Below are 18,352 nucleotides of genomic sequence, written 5' to 3' on the forward strand. Positions count from 1 at the left end.
TCAAAAGTAATGTAATGATTTGAAAAATATGTATTTCAGGATAGAAAATTAGAAACATTTTTTGTAACGAATGTTTTTGCCATGGTACGATATGGTTATGGTACGAAATGACTATAATTCATCAACATCATGCGTCAGCATACAGACATGGACACAAAGACAATTGACCAGATGAGAATCACCCTGCTTACAGCTGCAGCATATGAACATTTCTGATTTATTATTGTGATTTCCTTGTACATATTTTCTTGTGTATTAATTCTGGGTCTATTATACTGATTAATCTTACGGAGTTGTGACAAAAAAGGAAAACAAACTTATTGTTAAGTGTTTTTAACAAGGGTTTTGTTCCGCTAAATTATTTGCGCAAACAAATCAACAAAATAGGTCAGTTAAGTTTGTCTATTTTTAAATTACAGGTAATCATTTGACACTACGTATAACCTGTGTAGTGATTTTGATTTTAAGATAAATTTATGAATGAACGATAATTTTATGAATGAACAAGAGCACCTGGCCTCTTTCTTAGAGAAACACCAATTAAACATATAAAACCGTATTTAATAAGAGATAATTCAGTAAAATTTTCAATACTAAATCAACAACTGAAACAATTCCATATTTTGTTGAAACATCGTACGAAAGGAGAACGGAATCGCAGGTATAAAAATGCCCTTTTTTTCACTCGGACTTCTATGTTTTTTGATAGTCAAACGGTTGTCCCCCTAAATACAAAAATACATCTACAAGAACATATGCTGAAACCTCTTAAATCCACTAACGTTTTTCAAAAGTTTCAAGCTATGTATTGCATTAGAAAACATACATAGGTGTTTAAGAATGACAGACCAGGAGCCTGTTTAACAAAATACTATGGCTTGATCTGGGCGGAGTCTCTGATTTGCGTCACAAAGATGGCCATACGCGATGGCATAAAAGCAATTGCTTTAAAAACAGACCAAAACACAATAAACAGCTGCGCCATGAGCGCATGATATGCCCGTCATCTTGTGTGTGAATTTTTATGCAATAATCATAAATAGTTTGGCATGCGAAAACCCCCTTTTTTTTTTACATACAACTCAATATCTCTAAAATAAAATTTTGAATCAAAACCAAAAAATATACAGATCTTTAGATTAATATAACTAAGAAGTGTGTAAAATTTTAAGCAATAATCATAAATAGTTTTTGAGATATGGCGCGACATGTGAAAACCCCCCTTTTTAAAAAAAAAAAATCAATATCTCAAAAATAAAATTTTGAATCAAAACCAAAAAGTATACAGATCTTTAGATTAATATAACTAAGAAGTGTGTAAAATTTTAAGCAATAATCTAAATTGTTTTTGAGATACGGCGCGACATGTGAAAAACACCTCCCCCTTATTTTACAAAATACTCAATAACTCAAAAATAAAATTTTGAATCATCACCAAAAAGTATACAGATCTTAAGATTAATATAACTAAGAAGTGTGTAAAGTTTTAGGCAATAATCATAAACTGTTTTTGAGATACAGCGCGACATGTGAAAAACCCTCCACCTTTTTTAACAAAATACTCCAATATCTCTAAAATAAAATTTTTAATCATCACCAAAAAGTATACAGATCTTAAGATTAATATCACTAAGAAGTGTGTAAAGTTTTAAGCAATAATCATAACTTGTTTTTGAGATACGGCCCGACATGTGAAAAAAAACACACACCTGTTTTAGTTACTAAGTCCCTTAACTCAAAAAGTTTTAATCTTATTTTCACCAAAAAGTAAACAGATCGTTTGACCATCATAAAAAACAACTGTTTTATGTTTCATGAAATTTGGATAAGTCGTTCTCAAGTTATGGTGCGACATGTTTACGCCGGACAGACAGACGGACAGACGACATTTGTATACCATAATAAGTCCCGTCAAAATTTTGACGGACGTATAAAAACTTAACATTGAGCAATGAACCGTGAAAATGAGGTCCCGGTCAAATAAAACCTGCCAGACTGACATGTACATCGTAAAATATTTCCATACACCAAATATAGTTGACCTACTGCATACAGTATTAGAAAAAACAGACCAAAACACAAAAACTTAACATTGAGCAATGAACCATGAAAATGAGGTCAAGGTCAAATAAAACCTGCCAGACTGACATGTAGATCGTAAAATATTTCCATAACCAAATAAAGTTGACCTATTGCATACAGTATTAGAAAAACAGACCAAAACACAAAAACTAAACTATAACCACTGAACCATGAAAATGATGTCAAGGTCAGATGACACCTGCCAGATGGACATGTACACCTTACAATCATTACATACACTAAATATAGTAGACCTATTACTTATAGTATCTGAGATATGGACTTGACAATGAAAACTTAACCTTGCTCACTGATCCATGAAATGAGGAAGAGGTCAAGTGAAAACTGTTTGACAGGCATGAGGACCTTGCAAGGTATGCACATACATGTACCAAATATAGTTACCCTATTACTCACAATAAGAGAGAAATTAACATTACAATAAATCTTAACTTTTTTTCATGGAGTCACTGAACCATGAAAATGAGGTCAAGGACAATGGACATATGACAGACGGAAACTGCATATCATAAGGCATCTATGTACAAAGTATGAAGCATCCAGGTCTTCTTCTACCTTCTGAAATATTAAGCTTTTAAGAAGTTAGTTAACACAGCCGCCGGATCATTATTCCTATGTCAAGCTTTCTGCAACAAAAGTCGCAGGCTCGACAAAAACTATGATGTTCTAAAATTACCTCAGTAAAGGTCATAGCATTTCCACTAACAACAGTTCCACAAAGTTTGGTATTACCTCCTCCATACAGTTCTAACCAGTTATCTTTCCTTGGTGTGTCAGTGTTAAAATCATCTCTCAAAATAGCAGGAAGTGGCTCTGATGGAATACAGGCTGGACCAGAAAATCCAGTGTCACAACTATAAAATTATTATATTACCGTTATTTTCAAACTGCTATGACATAAGTCAATATCTTTTGTATTTATTATTTATTTGACGTGAATCAGAAAGATTATGGTATATCATCTTTATGGGACAAAATGACAAGTACAAAAATAAATTTTTGTTTTATTTATATAGCATACAAATAAAGTCTCCTGCTATCCTGCTTAAATGTTAAGCGATAGGTAAAGTAAAAATTTCTGTTCAATTTATGGTCCTTTTCACAGTCCGTGTTTCAGCCATTTGATTTCTATTAAATCAAAGACAATGATTTGGAATTACTAATCTAAACTATAAAGTGTAAAGTGTTAATTTGCAGGATAAAAACACTAAATCGCAGGATAAAAACAAACTATATAAATTGTCAGAAAATACAAAATTGATTTTGTTCTCGGTATGAAAAAGGAGAAAAATTCAACAAGCATTGCTTTTTGCAGTGTTCCTGAACATTTTACACATACATTTTATTTTTTCTGACAATGTACATACATGAACTGACATCAATGAACATTCATTCATTAAATAAATATGTACTACAAAATAAGCATTATTATCCAACACTTTCAAGGTCAAAGTTGCACTATTCTGAAGTCATCTATCTTTTCAATATGCCTGTCAAGGTTTAAGATTTTTGTATTTCTGATGACTGATTTCAGAGCATGGACATAGAAATCTTTTTTGATATATACCTATCTTTTACTTAACTTCATATTTTTACAATAATTGATGATCATGAAAACACAAACCCATTATTAAAGTATGCTCTGTCCAGAGCCATTGTTTTTCTGACTGAATACTTACACACATTGATCATCCCTACAATAACCATGACCAGAACATAACCATGGACAACCAGTACCTAGATATACATTGTCCAGGGCCCAAACATGTCCTCTAGGTATAGAACTGCTTTGCTTCCATCTAAATCTTGTAGTTGGAGACCTGAAATATAAAAAATGTTCAGTTTTAAATGTGTAATATTTGTAACCTTTTTTCACATATGTACTGATGCATATGTGTTACCAAAGATTTAAAAAAGGTATGTTCAAGATAGAGAAGTTATTAATTGTAAATTTCCATAAATTTGTTATTTTTTGAAGATTAATAGTTTGAAAATGATAGCTACTAGTATTATGAAATACACACATTTACAATTAAATGTTATTATATGTTTGCCCTCCATAGACTTTTGCAAATCTTAATTGACCTTTATTAGGTAGAAAACAAATATAAAAACAGCAAACAAATCAGTTTAGGGCTATTCCAGAAAAAAATGTACGGGGGGGGGGGGGGGGGGTTGGAAGGCACTTTATATTAATAATACTTGGGTGATGGGTATCAGAGCAACTTTTCACACTATAATGCACTGTGATTCTCAATTACAATTGTCTGGGTTGTGGGTGCTGACAAAAACTGCCTTCCAACCCCCCCATACATTTTTTTCTGGAATAGCCCTTAGGAAAAAAATGAACTAAATGATGAACAAAGGGTGTGAAAGCATCTACAAACTAAAGAAATTGATCATCCATATAGTTCAGTAAAACACATACACAGCACCAGCAGGTAGGTATGTTGTTACTCTTGTCCAGTTCCTGTGCTGATCTGACATGTATTCACTACTGAGATGGTATCCTGTACATTCAAACTTGGGTGGGGCACACTCCTCTATCACAGGTCTCCAGGTCTGTCCCATGTCTATAGAATACTCTAGCATTACACCATACAAATTGTCATACAGGGAGTCACATCCCATGGCTATGTCAAACTGAAGGAATGTTGAAGGTGTCACATGTAGGTCCTGTGTTGAGGCAAATCTTAAACCTGAAAATAACACAAGGATTTTGTCCTAAAATTCAAATAATATTTCTCTTTTGCTGCTTTTTAGGTGTCAAATCTAACAATACATTGCAACATGACTGTTTTAACTGGGTTTTTTTTTTTAAGTTTAAAATCCTGCTGATTTTTATCCTCAAGAAGCAAATAATTAAATTAATAAAAATGTATAGTGCATCTTTACAAGATGAGCAATTTCTGTCCGTTATGACAGATCATTGTGAATGAAAGGAATTTTAACATCTTTAGGTTTCTATTTGTTCTGTCTCAAAACATGATGCTTAGAATCCCTACTGTTTAGAATCTCCTATTAGAAACCACATATTTCATGATCTAGTTTATTTTCATGTAAAAGTTAATTACATTTCTTTTCGGTTAATAAGATTTGTTAATGCCTTTTTGATATCTTTACTTTTTCAACTTAAAATGGTACGAATTTCACAATAATTCTATTATCTTTTACAAAAAATCGTAGTTCTTTTAACTTTACATTTTCTTTGAAAAGACCTTATATATCCTTTTTTTCATATCCGGTTGTACCCATAATGTTTTCCTTTCCCTTATCTGACGGTGTTTTATTTGTTAACATACCCAATCACTAGTTACTGCTATACTCATACAATGACTTTAATGTGTGTGTCTCTACTGATTTCCAAAGCATTGCCTCCAGACTAATGTAATGACTTCTACTGAATTCACAAGTATTCCTAATCTAGCCTATAAACATCTATAAACATGATGACTTTTTATACATCTATGACATGTGTCATGAATAAACTCATCCTAGATACAAAGCTTAAAAATTTGTATGCCAGACACCCTTTTTGTCTAGAAAAGACTCATCATTGACGGTCGAATCAAAAAAGTTAAAATGGTCAAATGAAGGACATTGCATTGTAAATTAAATGATGGTCTGTTCATACCTGTGTCTCTGCTAAATTCCAAAGCGTTGCCTCCAGACTGACATGATGACCTAGCCACTGCACTCTCAGCCTGTAGCCATTTGTATGGATCTGGCATCATCATATTGAAGTCATCAAAGAAACTTTTAGCATTGGTTTCATTAACACCAATGATAACACTGTCAATACCCCATTCTGCTCTTCCCAATCCTAAAACAAAGGAAGATCTTCAGATTAACAAACCAGTCTACTGCATGTTTTGTAATATGAATACTTATAATTTTACATTAATTTTCAAACAAGAGGCTCTCAAGAGCCTGAATTGCTCACCTGTAATTTTTTGCTTAAATCTTTCATCAATGATTATTTTTGCTTTTCAATATATATTAATGAATGGCTTAAAACTTCCATTGAAATGTTCTTTGTATCTGTCATATTTTCTTCAAAATCAAAGAAATGCATTTTACCCCTATGTTTCATTTTGACATACAAGAAAATAAAATACAAAATTTATACTAGATACTCTGAAACTCATTCAGCCCAAGTTTGGCTGAAATTGATTCAGCAGTTTCAAAGGAGAAGATTTTTTAAAGTAAGCAACCTAAATGAACAAATTGTGAAAAATTTATTTTAAAGGACAATAACTCCTTAAGGGTACAATTGACAATTTTGGTCATACAAAAACTTATTTGTAGATCTTACTTTGCTGAACATTTTTGCTGTTTACAGTTTATCTTTATCATTAATAATATTCAAGATAATAACCAAAATCTGCAAAATTTCGTTAAAATTACCAATTAAGTGGCAGCAATCTAACAATGGGTTGTTAGATTCATCTGAAAATTTCAGGGCCGACAGAGCTTGGCCTAATAAACTTTTTTACCTCTCATCAGATTAGCTCTAAATGCTTAGGTTTTTGAAATATAAGCCGAAAATTGCATTTTACCCCTACGTTCTATTTTTAGCCATGGCAGCCATTTTTTTTTTACGAAACAGAAAATAAAACACAAAATGTATTCTAGATACCATTAGAATCATTCAGCTTAAGTTTGGTTGGAATTGGTAGAGTAGTTTCAGAGAAGAAGATTTTTTTAAAGTTAGAAAACATGATAAACAAATTGTGCAAAATTGTCCTTAAAGGGCAATAACTCCTTAAGGGGTCAATTACCAATTTAGTGGCAGCAACCCAACAATGGGTTAACAGATTCAACTGGAAATTTCAGGGCTGATAGAACTTTTTAACCCAGTCAGATTTGCTCTAAATGCTTTGGTTTTTGAGATAAAAGCCAAAAACTGCATTTTACCCCTATGTTCTATTTTTAGCCATGGCGGCCATGTTATTTGACGAAACAGTAAATAAAACACAAACTTTATTCTAGATACAGTAAGCATTATTCAGCTTAAGTTTGGTTGGAATTGGTTCAGTAGTTTCAGAGGAGAAGATGTTTGAAATAGTTTACACCAGACGGACAATGACGGACGCCAAGTGATGGCAAAAGCTCATCGTTCCGAAGGAACGGTGAGCTAAAAAAATATAACATAAGGTCTTTTTTCATATCAACATGAAGAAAATAGTAAAACTCCCTCTGCTATTTATTAATACTGGCAATCTTTATTTCTTTCTATTTCAATGAATGAATAAATTCTGCTTTAAACATTACTTTTTTTCTTATAATATATTTACGGAGGAAGTATGAATCTTATTTTGATTGCTTTTTAAATTCCACTGCTGATATTCTATAAAACTGAAGAACATGCTACTCAGTGGCTGCTGTACAATTAAATTTTGTTATTATTTTTCTCCATTATCATGCCCTTTTCATATTACTTAAAATAATGAAAAAGACGGAATATGGTGTATTTATTTATGACAAAAAATCCCTACTTGACAAAAGCAATTTAGCATTGAAGATAAAGATGGAGGGGTATAATCAAATTACAAACTGTCATGGGTAAAGAAATCTTATACAAATACTGTAAATATTTTACATCCGCCACTCTTATAAAAAGTACAAAAACAATACAAATATTTAGGCAATCATGGGGCACATGAAGTAATTGAGTTACTTGGCAGGATATATTGTGTCAATATTATTCATCAGTGATATCTACAACAAAAATTAATGTTACATATGTTTTGAATTGCTCTTTATAGATGGAACTTAAATTTTTTAATCTTTTATTTGCTTGTGCATTAATTTACCTCCATAACCTAAGGGCTGCCAAAATCTGATAATAGTGTGATCTGTTTTAGCATCAGCTGGTAATTCTAACGTCACAAACTCTTTTGTTGTGTTGTAAATTTTAGGTTCTACCATCTTCAGAACAGTCCATGTGATTTCATTGTCTGTGGAATAGTCCACTATGACACCTTCATTCCTAGTACTGGGGTCTGTACAACTGAAGGAACCATCATTACCTCCTATCTTAATTACAAACTGTAACATTCTAAAAGAAAATCATTATCCAATTTTATATTTCTACAGAATTATAAGAACTATCTGATATTTTAAAGCTTTTTAAAATGATTGTTTATAAATCATGAATATCTTAATAAGTATGTTAAGACTGTTTGTGTCCTACATTATCAGTGGTTTTCAATGATTCAGTACGTCAGTGTCATATAAAACAGATGGATCACTTTCTTAAAATATACAAAACTATAGTATTTCGAAAAGAACAGATAAATATCTCGATTCTCTGAGCTAAAAACAGTTGAACATTAGTATCCATAACTCATTTTCTTGTTAAAATTAATCAAATATGAATACCATCCTTTTCTTTGCACAGAGAAAATCTCTTACCCTTATGTAAAACATTATATTTGAAGTTCATAATTTATATTAATGGTTGACAAAAAAATACTTCTAAACTATCAAATTTTAAAGAGAAATAAAAATACCTTAGAAATGTAGTATTGAGTGGTTTAGTGACTGCTTCTCTTGTTCCATCCTCACTAAAGTACAAAGCATTCCCATGATCCACAACACCACACTTCAGACCTAAACTGCCACCTAGGATGCGTCTCCAGCCATTAGAAGGATCATGGTGATTATCAAACCAGTCAAATAGACCATACTGTGTAACTGCAGTGTCTTCACATGTTGGTTCTTGAAAAAATAAGTAAACAATGCAAATCATTATGCACATATGAATCAAAAGCTTCTACCTCTATAATCAGTATCACTGAAATCTAAATAGCAATTAAAGCTACTGTTTCTGTGTCTGTCCATAAAAATCCACATTTTATGGTCACCTAATGTCCTTTACTTTTTTATTGTTACAAGTGGTTGATATGTATCTTTTAGATTTTATCATGTTTACTACCGCGCTTCCTTGTCAAATCCCCTTTCTTTTAATTTATGTATCCCAACATTTCCAATTAACTATTACAAAATATTCTAGACTTCATAAAATAGTCAAGTGCTATTTTTAAACAACAGACATGAAAATGTATAGTTTAGCTTATTATGAATGAAGAGAATTTTTACAATTTTGAAGTGAGCAAGTTGTCTCATTAGCAATCAAACCACATCTTCTTATTTTCAAAAGACAACATATCCTCAGTATTTACCTGTGAATCCATCCTGACATATACATCTGTTGTTTTCACATGTTCCTTGTCTATTACAATTATCTGGGCATGGTGGTCCAATGTATACATCATTTAAAGCAAAACTAAAGGCATAACCACCTGGCTGCCACCAACGGATAATAACTGGACTAAAATATATAATTAAAGAGGGTCTTAAATATACCTTTCTACTGGAGAGTTTGTCAACAGAAAAATAATGATTGGGCTTAAACATATATAGACACATCAATCTCTTATACAACTGAATTCAATATGAAACTTTTCTTCAAGTCAAAGAACAGATTTATGTAAGATTTTGCATATAACTTGACATATTGAACTCTATTGAAAAAATAATTTGCTTAACTTTTATATTTGCTTGTTTATGATTTAATTGAAATACTTTAAATAAGTACACACTTGATAGAATAAACAAATATTCATGACTGATTATCTGGTGTTCTAATTAAGGCCTAAATTTTTGGTCTAAATAGATGTTCTAGATATCTAGATTCTGACTGTTCCATATTAGGTTTCAATATAAACTTATAACCTTTGTAGTCATGAATAGTGTATACCCTGAGAAGAGTTTAAATTGAATTGAAAACCACACAACAAACTGATAATGAAATAACTGGCTACAAATAATAATTTTCAAACTTACTGCATAGCTATGGATTCAGAAACAGGTATAATAACTGTCTGCCAAGAACCATGGGGTCCTGAGTAGTATATAGTCCCCTCTGTTTGTAGTCCATTACATTCAGACTCCTGGTAACAAGGTTCATGGACCAACATCCAGGTCTGGCCACCATCATGACTGAACTGTAACATCACTGGATGGTCCAAACGAAATTGTGTACTACAACCTACATTAATCTGTGGAGCAAAACGAGAAAATACTAATTTCTGACTAAAAATTTATGAACAGATACTGTAAATTAAGAAATTTTTTCGATGTTTTTATTATTGCGAAATTTAAGACGGGATAGATTTCACAAAAATAAAAACTTGCATTTCAAATTTGTTAGCATTATTTTCAGTCGGAGTGTTTTAAAAATGTATAGAAACATCTGGAATCTTACAACATAATAAAATGACGTCAAGTGTACTCACCCTGAACTGTATAACATCCCCTGTCTGTAACCTGAGATCTTTAGTGACAACTGATTTATCATTCTGTTTAATCTATGGTGTACTTACCCTGAACTGTATAATATCCCGTCTGTAACCTGAGATCTTTAGTATCATTCTGTTTACTCTGTGGTGTACTTACCCTGAACTGTATAATATCCCCTGTCTGTAACCTGAGATCTTTAGTCACTACTAATTTATCGTTCTGTTGATTGGCTAGAATCAGTGTGTAATCTTTGGCTTGACAGTACTTCCCACGGACTCCTTCTGTGATTGTTAACCATTTTCCGGATTTAACAGGGTCTGCATGATTCTAATTAGAAGTAAATGTTGCCATTAAATTTATACACAATTACTCAACAATTCTTTTAAAGGATTATTGATGCATCATGATGTTTTAAATCATTAACCCTAAAATTTATGACAGTGGCCATCTTGAATTTCACAGCTTAACTACAATCAAAAATTTAGTTCCAGAAAATCATCAACAAAAAAATGCACAGGACTTTATACTGAGCCTGTGAAATGGTTAAATTTAGGACCTTTTCTACATGTTCTTATAGGGTCATTTGTAATATTATTTTGCGGTTGTTACTGTAATCTGTCTAACTAAAACATTCAAAAACTGCTTTAAATTTCTTTTATATGATATAGTTGATAAATCTATAAATATTACTAAAGAATCTGTTTTTACATACTTCATATAGGGTTAAACTAAATGTAAGGCACCTGATAACAAAATTCAGTAAACATAAAAAAAACCATTTAGTTCAAAATTTAATTCAAAATGACAATTCATAATGTAATCAATTTATACAAACATTGAAGTTATCTTGAAGACTTCTCATTCTCTCATAACTTCCAATCCTGATTTCGTCAACAGCCCATTGATCTCTCCCAGCACCAGAATGCTTAACCTGCCATAATCGAAATTTGGTCCTTGGTGACTTTGCCGCTTGTGGTAATACATTGTGAACAAACCTAAAAAAGAAACAGAAAATGGTTATAAAGAGATTGTTAGGTCATAAACAATAATTCTAAAAATGTGCTTCGCTGAGCACAGCTGGATACTACCGCAGAGGTCCAACCCTGAACAGTTGGGGCAAAAAAGGACACAATATTCAAGCTTGATACAGGTCTGAATTTGGATTGTAATTAAATATTTGACACATTATAGGTTTCTGACACAGAATAAATGTAGTCAAAGAACTTGAAATTGGTTATATGATTTGAATTTATATTCAATTGAAGATTTCTTGCTGTTGTGCAATACACTGTTGTTGCGCAATACTTAGTAAATCTGTTTTCAGACTATAGACAAAGAATTAGCTAAATAAAATGTGACCCCAATTTTTTTTTTTTTTTTTTTAAATTGATAATTTCTTAAATCTTAAGGGAAAAAAATTTACCCCCCCTCCATTGCCTGAAAACTAGAAAAATGCTTGTTTTTGGCCCCTAATTCCTGAACAGTTTGGGCAATTACCCCCAAAATGAATCCCAACCGTCTACTTGTGGTACAATTTCAGAGCAATCAAAATACTTATACACAAGTTATTGTCCTGAAACTAGAAAAATGCTTGTTTTGGGCCCCTTTTTGGCCCCCAATTCCTAAACAGTTGGAACCATAACCCGCAAAATCAATCCCAACCTTCCTTTTGTGGTATCAAACCTTGTGTATTAATTTCATAAAATTCCATTCACTTAAACTAAAGTAATTGTCTGGAAACCAAATGTCTTGGGATGATGACGACGTGATAGCAATATACGAACGCCAATTTTTTGCGGTCATATAAAAAGTTGATTTGCTGTCTGAAGGGTAATAGCAATGAACTTTAAATGTTCAATACTTTTTATATGAATATCAAAAATGATATGGCATCACACAATAATTAGTTTTAAATAAAATGTATTCTGTCTAATCCTAAAACATCCCCAAGGTCAATATCCCTCAGTACATGTAAATCTAACCCTAAAAGGATTGACCAAATGTCAAAATTTGAAATGAATACATAGTTTTTAGGAAAAAAATAAACAAGACTGTGAAGGATATTATGTTTCCACATAACTTACTTGGACTGTCTATATTGTGATGGGACTAGTTCTTGTATGAGATGCCATGTTGTACCTCCATTAACAGAATACTCCAATAGAATGCCCTCATCACGAGTCTCAGCACCACTACAGTCAGGCAAATTACCTCCAATTCTCAAGTAAAACTCTATGTAATCAGCGGTCAAAGTGTTGAAGGCTTTTGTCTGTACCTCTCTGGCTCCTGCCTGATATTATAACATTAATGGTTTTAATAATATTATTATATAAAGGGGCTTTCATATTGTGTGAGACTGAATGAATTTCTAAATGTAATTGCTTACAAGCCTCAGTTTGAAAAAAAACAAGGTTTTGAAAATTGGATTCAACAGTCTTAATTCTAAACCGCTAGACTACTGCTGATGGTAGTAAAATTACATAAAAATAAACATTACATTTATTAACCATGTCAGGTTTAATTCTGAAAGTTCATGAAGATCCACCATCCCTATTAACATCACACTCAGCCCTTAGAAATACAAAGTTTCTTTGAAATCTGAAAAAAAAATCAATCAAAAAACCCTTTATCCCTATTGTTTCACTTCTCTTTCTTCACTTACCCCTGAGAAATATAATGTTTCTCCAGAAAACAAAGTTCCACATCCTTTATCTCCATTAGTGACTTCTCCTCCCCAGATATGTAGGAAGTCAGAACTAGGTTCATATCTTATACCAAAGTCAGCCTGCATGGTAGAATCCATTGGAGCAGTAGGATTGCAATCTTCTCCAACATAACCTTGATCACAACTGTAATATTTTACATTGTAAACAAATATTTCCAAAAGGCTTTTTGTACTAAATTAGCAATCTGAATGATCAAAGCTTCTATCATGAGCACAGCAATCTATATAACAGCTACTAAAGTAAGGAAAATCCCTTGATTTTCTCAAGAAAATTTAATGAGAGAAAAAGTTTAACATGATAATACTTCAGAACTTGTAATGGTTTGCATTTTCTTCAAAATATAAACTCTTGCATTTAGGGAAATATGGTAGAAAATTCTTCTGTCAACTTACTGACAAACTCCTTCAATACACTTGCCATGTCCTCCACACATATTAGGACACTGCTGGCCTATGTAGAGTCTGGATATACCCCATGAATCTGTTGGTCCCCAATCTGACTGACGTAGTCTAAATTTTGTCACTGGTCCCCTGAAAGATATAAAAAAACTGTCAATAATCCATTTATGACACTGATCAACATAAGATGCTGGATTACAAAAATAATTACCTGCATTTATTATTGCTACTGATGAATAATCGACAAATAAATGGGGAATGTGTCCATGGGACACAGATGATGCCCCCGCTTGCATATAATGTTATAAAAGGATATATAACTCAAGAACTGTAAAAGTGACACTACCCAAATTTGTACTTGATCTGAGTTTTGTGGTAATAAGCATTGTGTATACATTTTATAACATTTGGTTGAGGCAAACTAAAGTAAGAGAACGGAAATGAAAAATTCAGCAATTTTTCCATTTGTAGAGGGGCATCACTCAAGAACAGCAAAAGTGGCGCCACCAAAATTCAAACTTGATCTGTGTTTTGTGGTAATTAGCATTGTGTATAAGTTTCATAACATTTGGTTGAGGCAAACTAAAGTAAAAGAACTGAAATGAAAAATTCAGCAATTTTTCCATTTATATAAAGGGGCATAACTTTAGAATGGTAAAAGTGACGCCACCAAAATTCAAACTTGATCTGTGTTCTGTGGTAATAAGCATTGTGTATAAGTTTCATAACATTTGGTTGAGGCGAACTAAAGTAAGAGAACGGAAAACGAAAATTTTAGCAATTTTTCCATTTGTAAAGGAGCATAACTCTAGAATGGTTAAAGTGATGCCACCAATATTCAAACTTGATCTATGTTTTGGGGTAATAAGCATTGTGTATAAGTTTCATAACATTTGGTTGAGGCAAACTGAAGGTAGAGAATGGAAACGAAAATTTTAGCAATTTTTCCATTTGTAAAGGGCATAACTCTAGAACGGTTAAAGTGATGTCACCAAAATTCAAACTTGATCTGTGTTTTGTGGTAATAAGCATTGTGTATAAGTTTCATAACATTTGGTTGAGGCAAACTAAAGTTAGAGAATGGAAACCAACTTTGGGACGTACATATAGATGTACAGACGGACAAGGGTAAAACTTAATTCCCTTCCGCTACGGCAGAGGCATAAAAACAAGATTAATTATTGTGATTTCAGGAAATGTTGCATACAAATAATGCTTTCAAAATTTCAAATGAGAATTTTTTACATTCGGGAAAGCTATTCCATATTTCTGAATTTACATTTTAAGTTGAAGGGACTACTGATATACTCAAAATTCTTCTTTTTGGCATTTTAAAGATCCATGCAATAGAGACACATTCTAATAGTTGAATATGGTTCCAATTTATATAGATCTTAAAACTTACTTAATACTAACACTTCTTAAAATTTTATTATCGTCAAGTCATCAATACTTCTGCTGATGGACTGCTATTTCCAATGGGTAACACCATTTAAGTAGATTAAAATTGAGAATGGAAATGGGGTCATGTCATACATAAAACTTTAGTGCTGGCACAAGAATATAGTTTTTCTCAATAATCATTAAATGTTCATATTCCTGCATCAAAATTGGTACCATTTGTTAACTATTCTTCTATATCAGCTAAATTCAACAAATTTTAAAGATGCAACATGAAAATTCTCTTAATAAAACAAATGTATTTTTCAGAGATTCTGAAATTTCAAATAAGCTGAAGTTATCATAAGACAAATGAGCAGATGCACAGCAAAAGGCACACTTACATACAGTTGACTCTCGTTATCTCGAAGTCAGCTGGACCAGAGAAATATTTTGAGATACCCGTAGTTCGACTCAAACGAAAACCGGAAGTTTGACAGACCAAGGGACACAACTCTTGCTTACCTTGGTAAAGCTAAAATAAATCCGGATGAATATGGGAAGGGGATCGATATTCTGGTCTCATATCGATGGATTTGTATGTTATGGTCTTTCATTATTATAACATTGTTTTCACTTATTTAATTTTTTATTTCTAAATTTTTAACAGTTACAATTTTTTCCTGTGGCTTTTATCCGAGAGATTAATTTCCAATCGATCTTAGCGTTATTTAAGTCATTTAAATTTTACAAAATTGTTTATTCTCGGATACAAGAGATTTTAGAAATTTAGATTTATTTTTATTTTCTTTTATCTCAATCTTTCTTTTAAAGAAAAAATACAAAAAGATAAAAGACGCCGATTGAGTAGTCTTTATGTGATCACCAACGGAAGTCTTAATCCCCACTGTATACACATCCAAGCTCATCAGAGTAAATCACGATTAATTTAATTAATTTTTTTTGTAAACATTTTAAATAATTTTTCATAAACTTTAACAATGTATCACTAATTATTTATCATGGTGATAAAAAGATAATCTTAGGTAAACACTCGTGGAAATAGAATGTCATAAATCAATACCTTGGTCAGTGACCGGAAATTTAATTACACGTGTATTGTCAGATTAACTCTTCAATCCATTTAAATCCCGGAGGTCATGTTTTAACATATGTGTATTAGTTCGAGATAAATAATGAATTTTGAATGCTTTTGTTAAACTTGGGACCGTAAATTTAGTTCGACTCAACCGAAATTTCGACTCATCAGGAGTCGAAATACATATATTTATATGGAACAAAGTTCTGGACTACGAGAAAACTTCGACTCATCCGAAATTTCGAGTCAACCGAGTTCGAGACAACGAGAGTTAACTGTACATTTGTTTAATGACAAATAGACTTTCAACAACTAACCATGTAGCTGATGGTAGTGGAATGGTCACCTGTCGCCACTCTGTGTACTGTGATGGATCAAATATGGTTCCTTTATTGTACTCTTCACAAGATGTAGGAGGCAGACATGGGTCTACAACCAGGGACCAGCTAAGACCATGGTCATCAGAATATTCCAGATAAATATGGTTATTTCTGGTCATGTCATACATCAAGTGACATCCCATTACTAGGTCAAACTGAATGATATATGAAGGTCCTATATGCATTGGTTCTGTCATTAGAAATCTTATGTCACCATCTTTTTTCTCTTTATAAAAACTGAAAAATCATTTTGAAAGGCTAAAATAAAAGACCTGTGATTAAAACGTAATGAATATAGTAGTATGTAATTTTCTTTTTTGGCTATTTACAAATGCAATTCCTCAGACAAATCATTAAAAAAATAACTGACATAAATATTTGTAAATTCACAAACGGACATCATGAAATAATAACCAAGGATCATATGTTCTCAAAACAACTTACTGAAAACTAGTTATATATTTTCCTTAATTTCATACATTTGTTTATCTGTTCGTTTATCTGTTCAATGCCATGAAACAGTTGAGAAAAAAATTTAATCTTATTAAATTTTCTAAATTTCTAGCAAATATCTGACAAGATTCCTCAATATTTGTGCAATTCAACTGCTGCTGGAGTACAAAAAATTCTGCTCTACCTATATTAACTCTTTATAGATTCAGCTAAAGAGTTGCCAACATATTTAAAAGTAATGTCTTACTTGACACTTCTTCTTCCATCACAGTATCCATCAGTTATTTGGCCTTTATTGACAACTAAATATTGTGTAGCATTAGTTTCAGACTCTAATTCTACATCCAAGGTGTTGAATAAGTGATGATTAAGACTAATTCCATCTATAGCCCAAACATCATGACCTTGACCAGAATGATATGGTTGCCACCATCGGAATCTACAAGATGATTTCCTGGCATTTCTAGGCAGTAGTACCATTTCTGACCTAAAGAAAAGAGAAACATCAAGATGAACTTTACAAGCTATCCTCTCTACAGGCTGTTACTTCAGTGAAGGTAAGTTGTTTTAATCCTGCACGTTTGTCTTCAGTACATATTATTTAGGAGACCACTTCTTCAATCCTTTTATGGTAGGAGTGAGCAGCTGAAACATCCAGTGCCTCACCATTTTCATATATTTTGAATAGCAAAAATATATGCCCTATCATATATTTTTGACCAGTGTGAATGCAGCCAAAGTCTCCACATCAGACATTTTTTATTTTTTTTATTCCTACCCCATCTGCCCCATTTTAATTGTTATGACAAGGTCTGTGTTTTGGTATGGGAACCCCAAAACATTTTTCAGAGCAAAAAAATGAAATAAGATGCCAATTCTTTTTAATTTAGGCAAAGTCAATGTTTAACAATGCAAAATCATTAAAAAAAATAAATGGCACACAGCACTCTTAGAGATACTAATGAGACTCTTGAAGATTTCTGCCAATATGCAGGCACAAGTTTTGTTGGTGAATACAGTGTGTGGACAGGCAGATCAACAAACACACTCCTGGATTACGAGCACTAGAAAGTGTGGGTATAAATGGTGCCAGATAAAAAATCATCTGAGTGAAAATTGGTTAACCAATAAACAGTCTTGATTTCGAACTACTAGTAGATAGTTCAATACTCTGCTACATTAAGTATGGTCATTGATGACATAAGGACATACTTGGGTGATCTATACTGATTACTGCTAAATTCTTTAAGGAAGCTCCATGTCACTTCAGCATCACAGGAATAATCCAAAATCACAACCTCTGCTGGCCTGTCTGGTGGTGGACAAGATGATGCCATGGAATTACTACCAACTCTGATGTAGAACTGTAAATATCTGTAAAATATAATGATCTATTCTAACTATCAAGTCTGATGCATAAAACTGTAAATACCATACATAAACATGTGAATGTAAAATATGTGTTTGTAAAGTTATTTAATGCCAGAAATAAAACAATCAGTACTG

The 18,352-nt window shown here is 32.3% G+C and overlaps 1 protein-coding gene across 1 annotated transcript in view; it reads right to left on the reverse strand.

The window, feature by feature from the left end:
- Positions 1–18,352, reverse strand: part of LOC127700647 (reelin-like) — an 87,328-nt gene that overhangs the window by 38,136 nt on the left and 30,840 nt on the right. Inside the window, exons 19-34 of the mRNA XM_052204205.1 lie at positions 18,059–18,220; positions 17,094–17,333; positions 16,331–16,630; positions 13,529–13,666; positions 13,073–13,259; positions 12,495–12,700; positions 11,246–11,405; positions 10,567–10,737; positions 9,955–10,169; positions 9,291–9,439; positions 8,619–8,826; positions 7,920–8,164; positions 5,738–5,926; positions 4,532–4,802; positions 3,783–3,923; positions 2,780–2,957 (exon numbers count right to left, since the gene is read on the reverse strand). Coding sequence (XP_052060165.1) covers positions 2,780–2,957; positions 3,783–3,923; positions 4,532–4,802; positions 5,738–5,926; positions 7,920–8,164; positions 8,619–8,826; positions 9,291–9,439; positions 9,955–10,169; positions 10,567–10,737; positions 11,246–11,405; positions 12,495–12,700; positions 13,073–13,259; positions 13,529–13,666; positions 16,331–16,630; positions 17,094–17,333; positions 18,059–18,220 — 3,160 coding nt within the window. The remainder of the gene's footprint in view (positions 1–2,779; positions 2,958–3,782; positions 3,924–4,531; positions 4,803–5,737; positions 5,927–7,919; positions 8,165–8,618; positions 8,827–9,290; positions 9,440–9,954; positions 10,170–10,566; positions 10,738–11,245; positions 11,406–12,494; positions 12,701–13,072; positions 13,260–13,528; positions 13,667–16,330; positions 16,631–17,093; positions 17,334–18,058; positions 18,221–18,352) is intronic.

Source organism: Mytilus californianus, unplaced genomic scaffold (assembly GCF_021869535.1).
Source record: "Mytilus californianus isolate M0D057914Y unplaced genomic scaffold, xbMytCali1.0.p SCAF_1, whole genome shotgun sequence".
In the NCBI taxonomy this organism is placed as follows: Eukaryota; Metazoa; Mollusca; class Bivalvia; order Mytilida; family Mytilidae; genus Mytilus; species Mytilus californianus.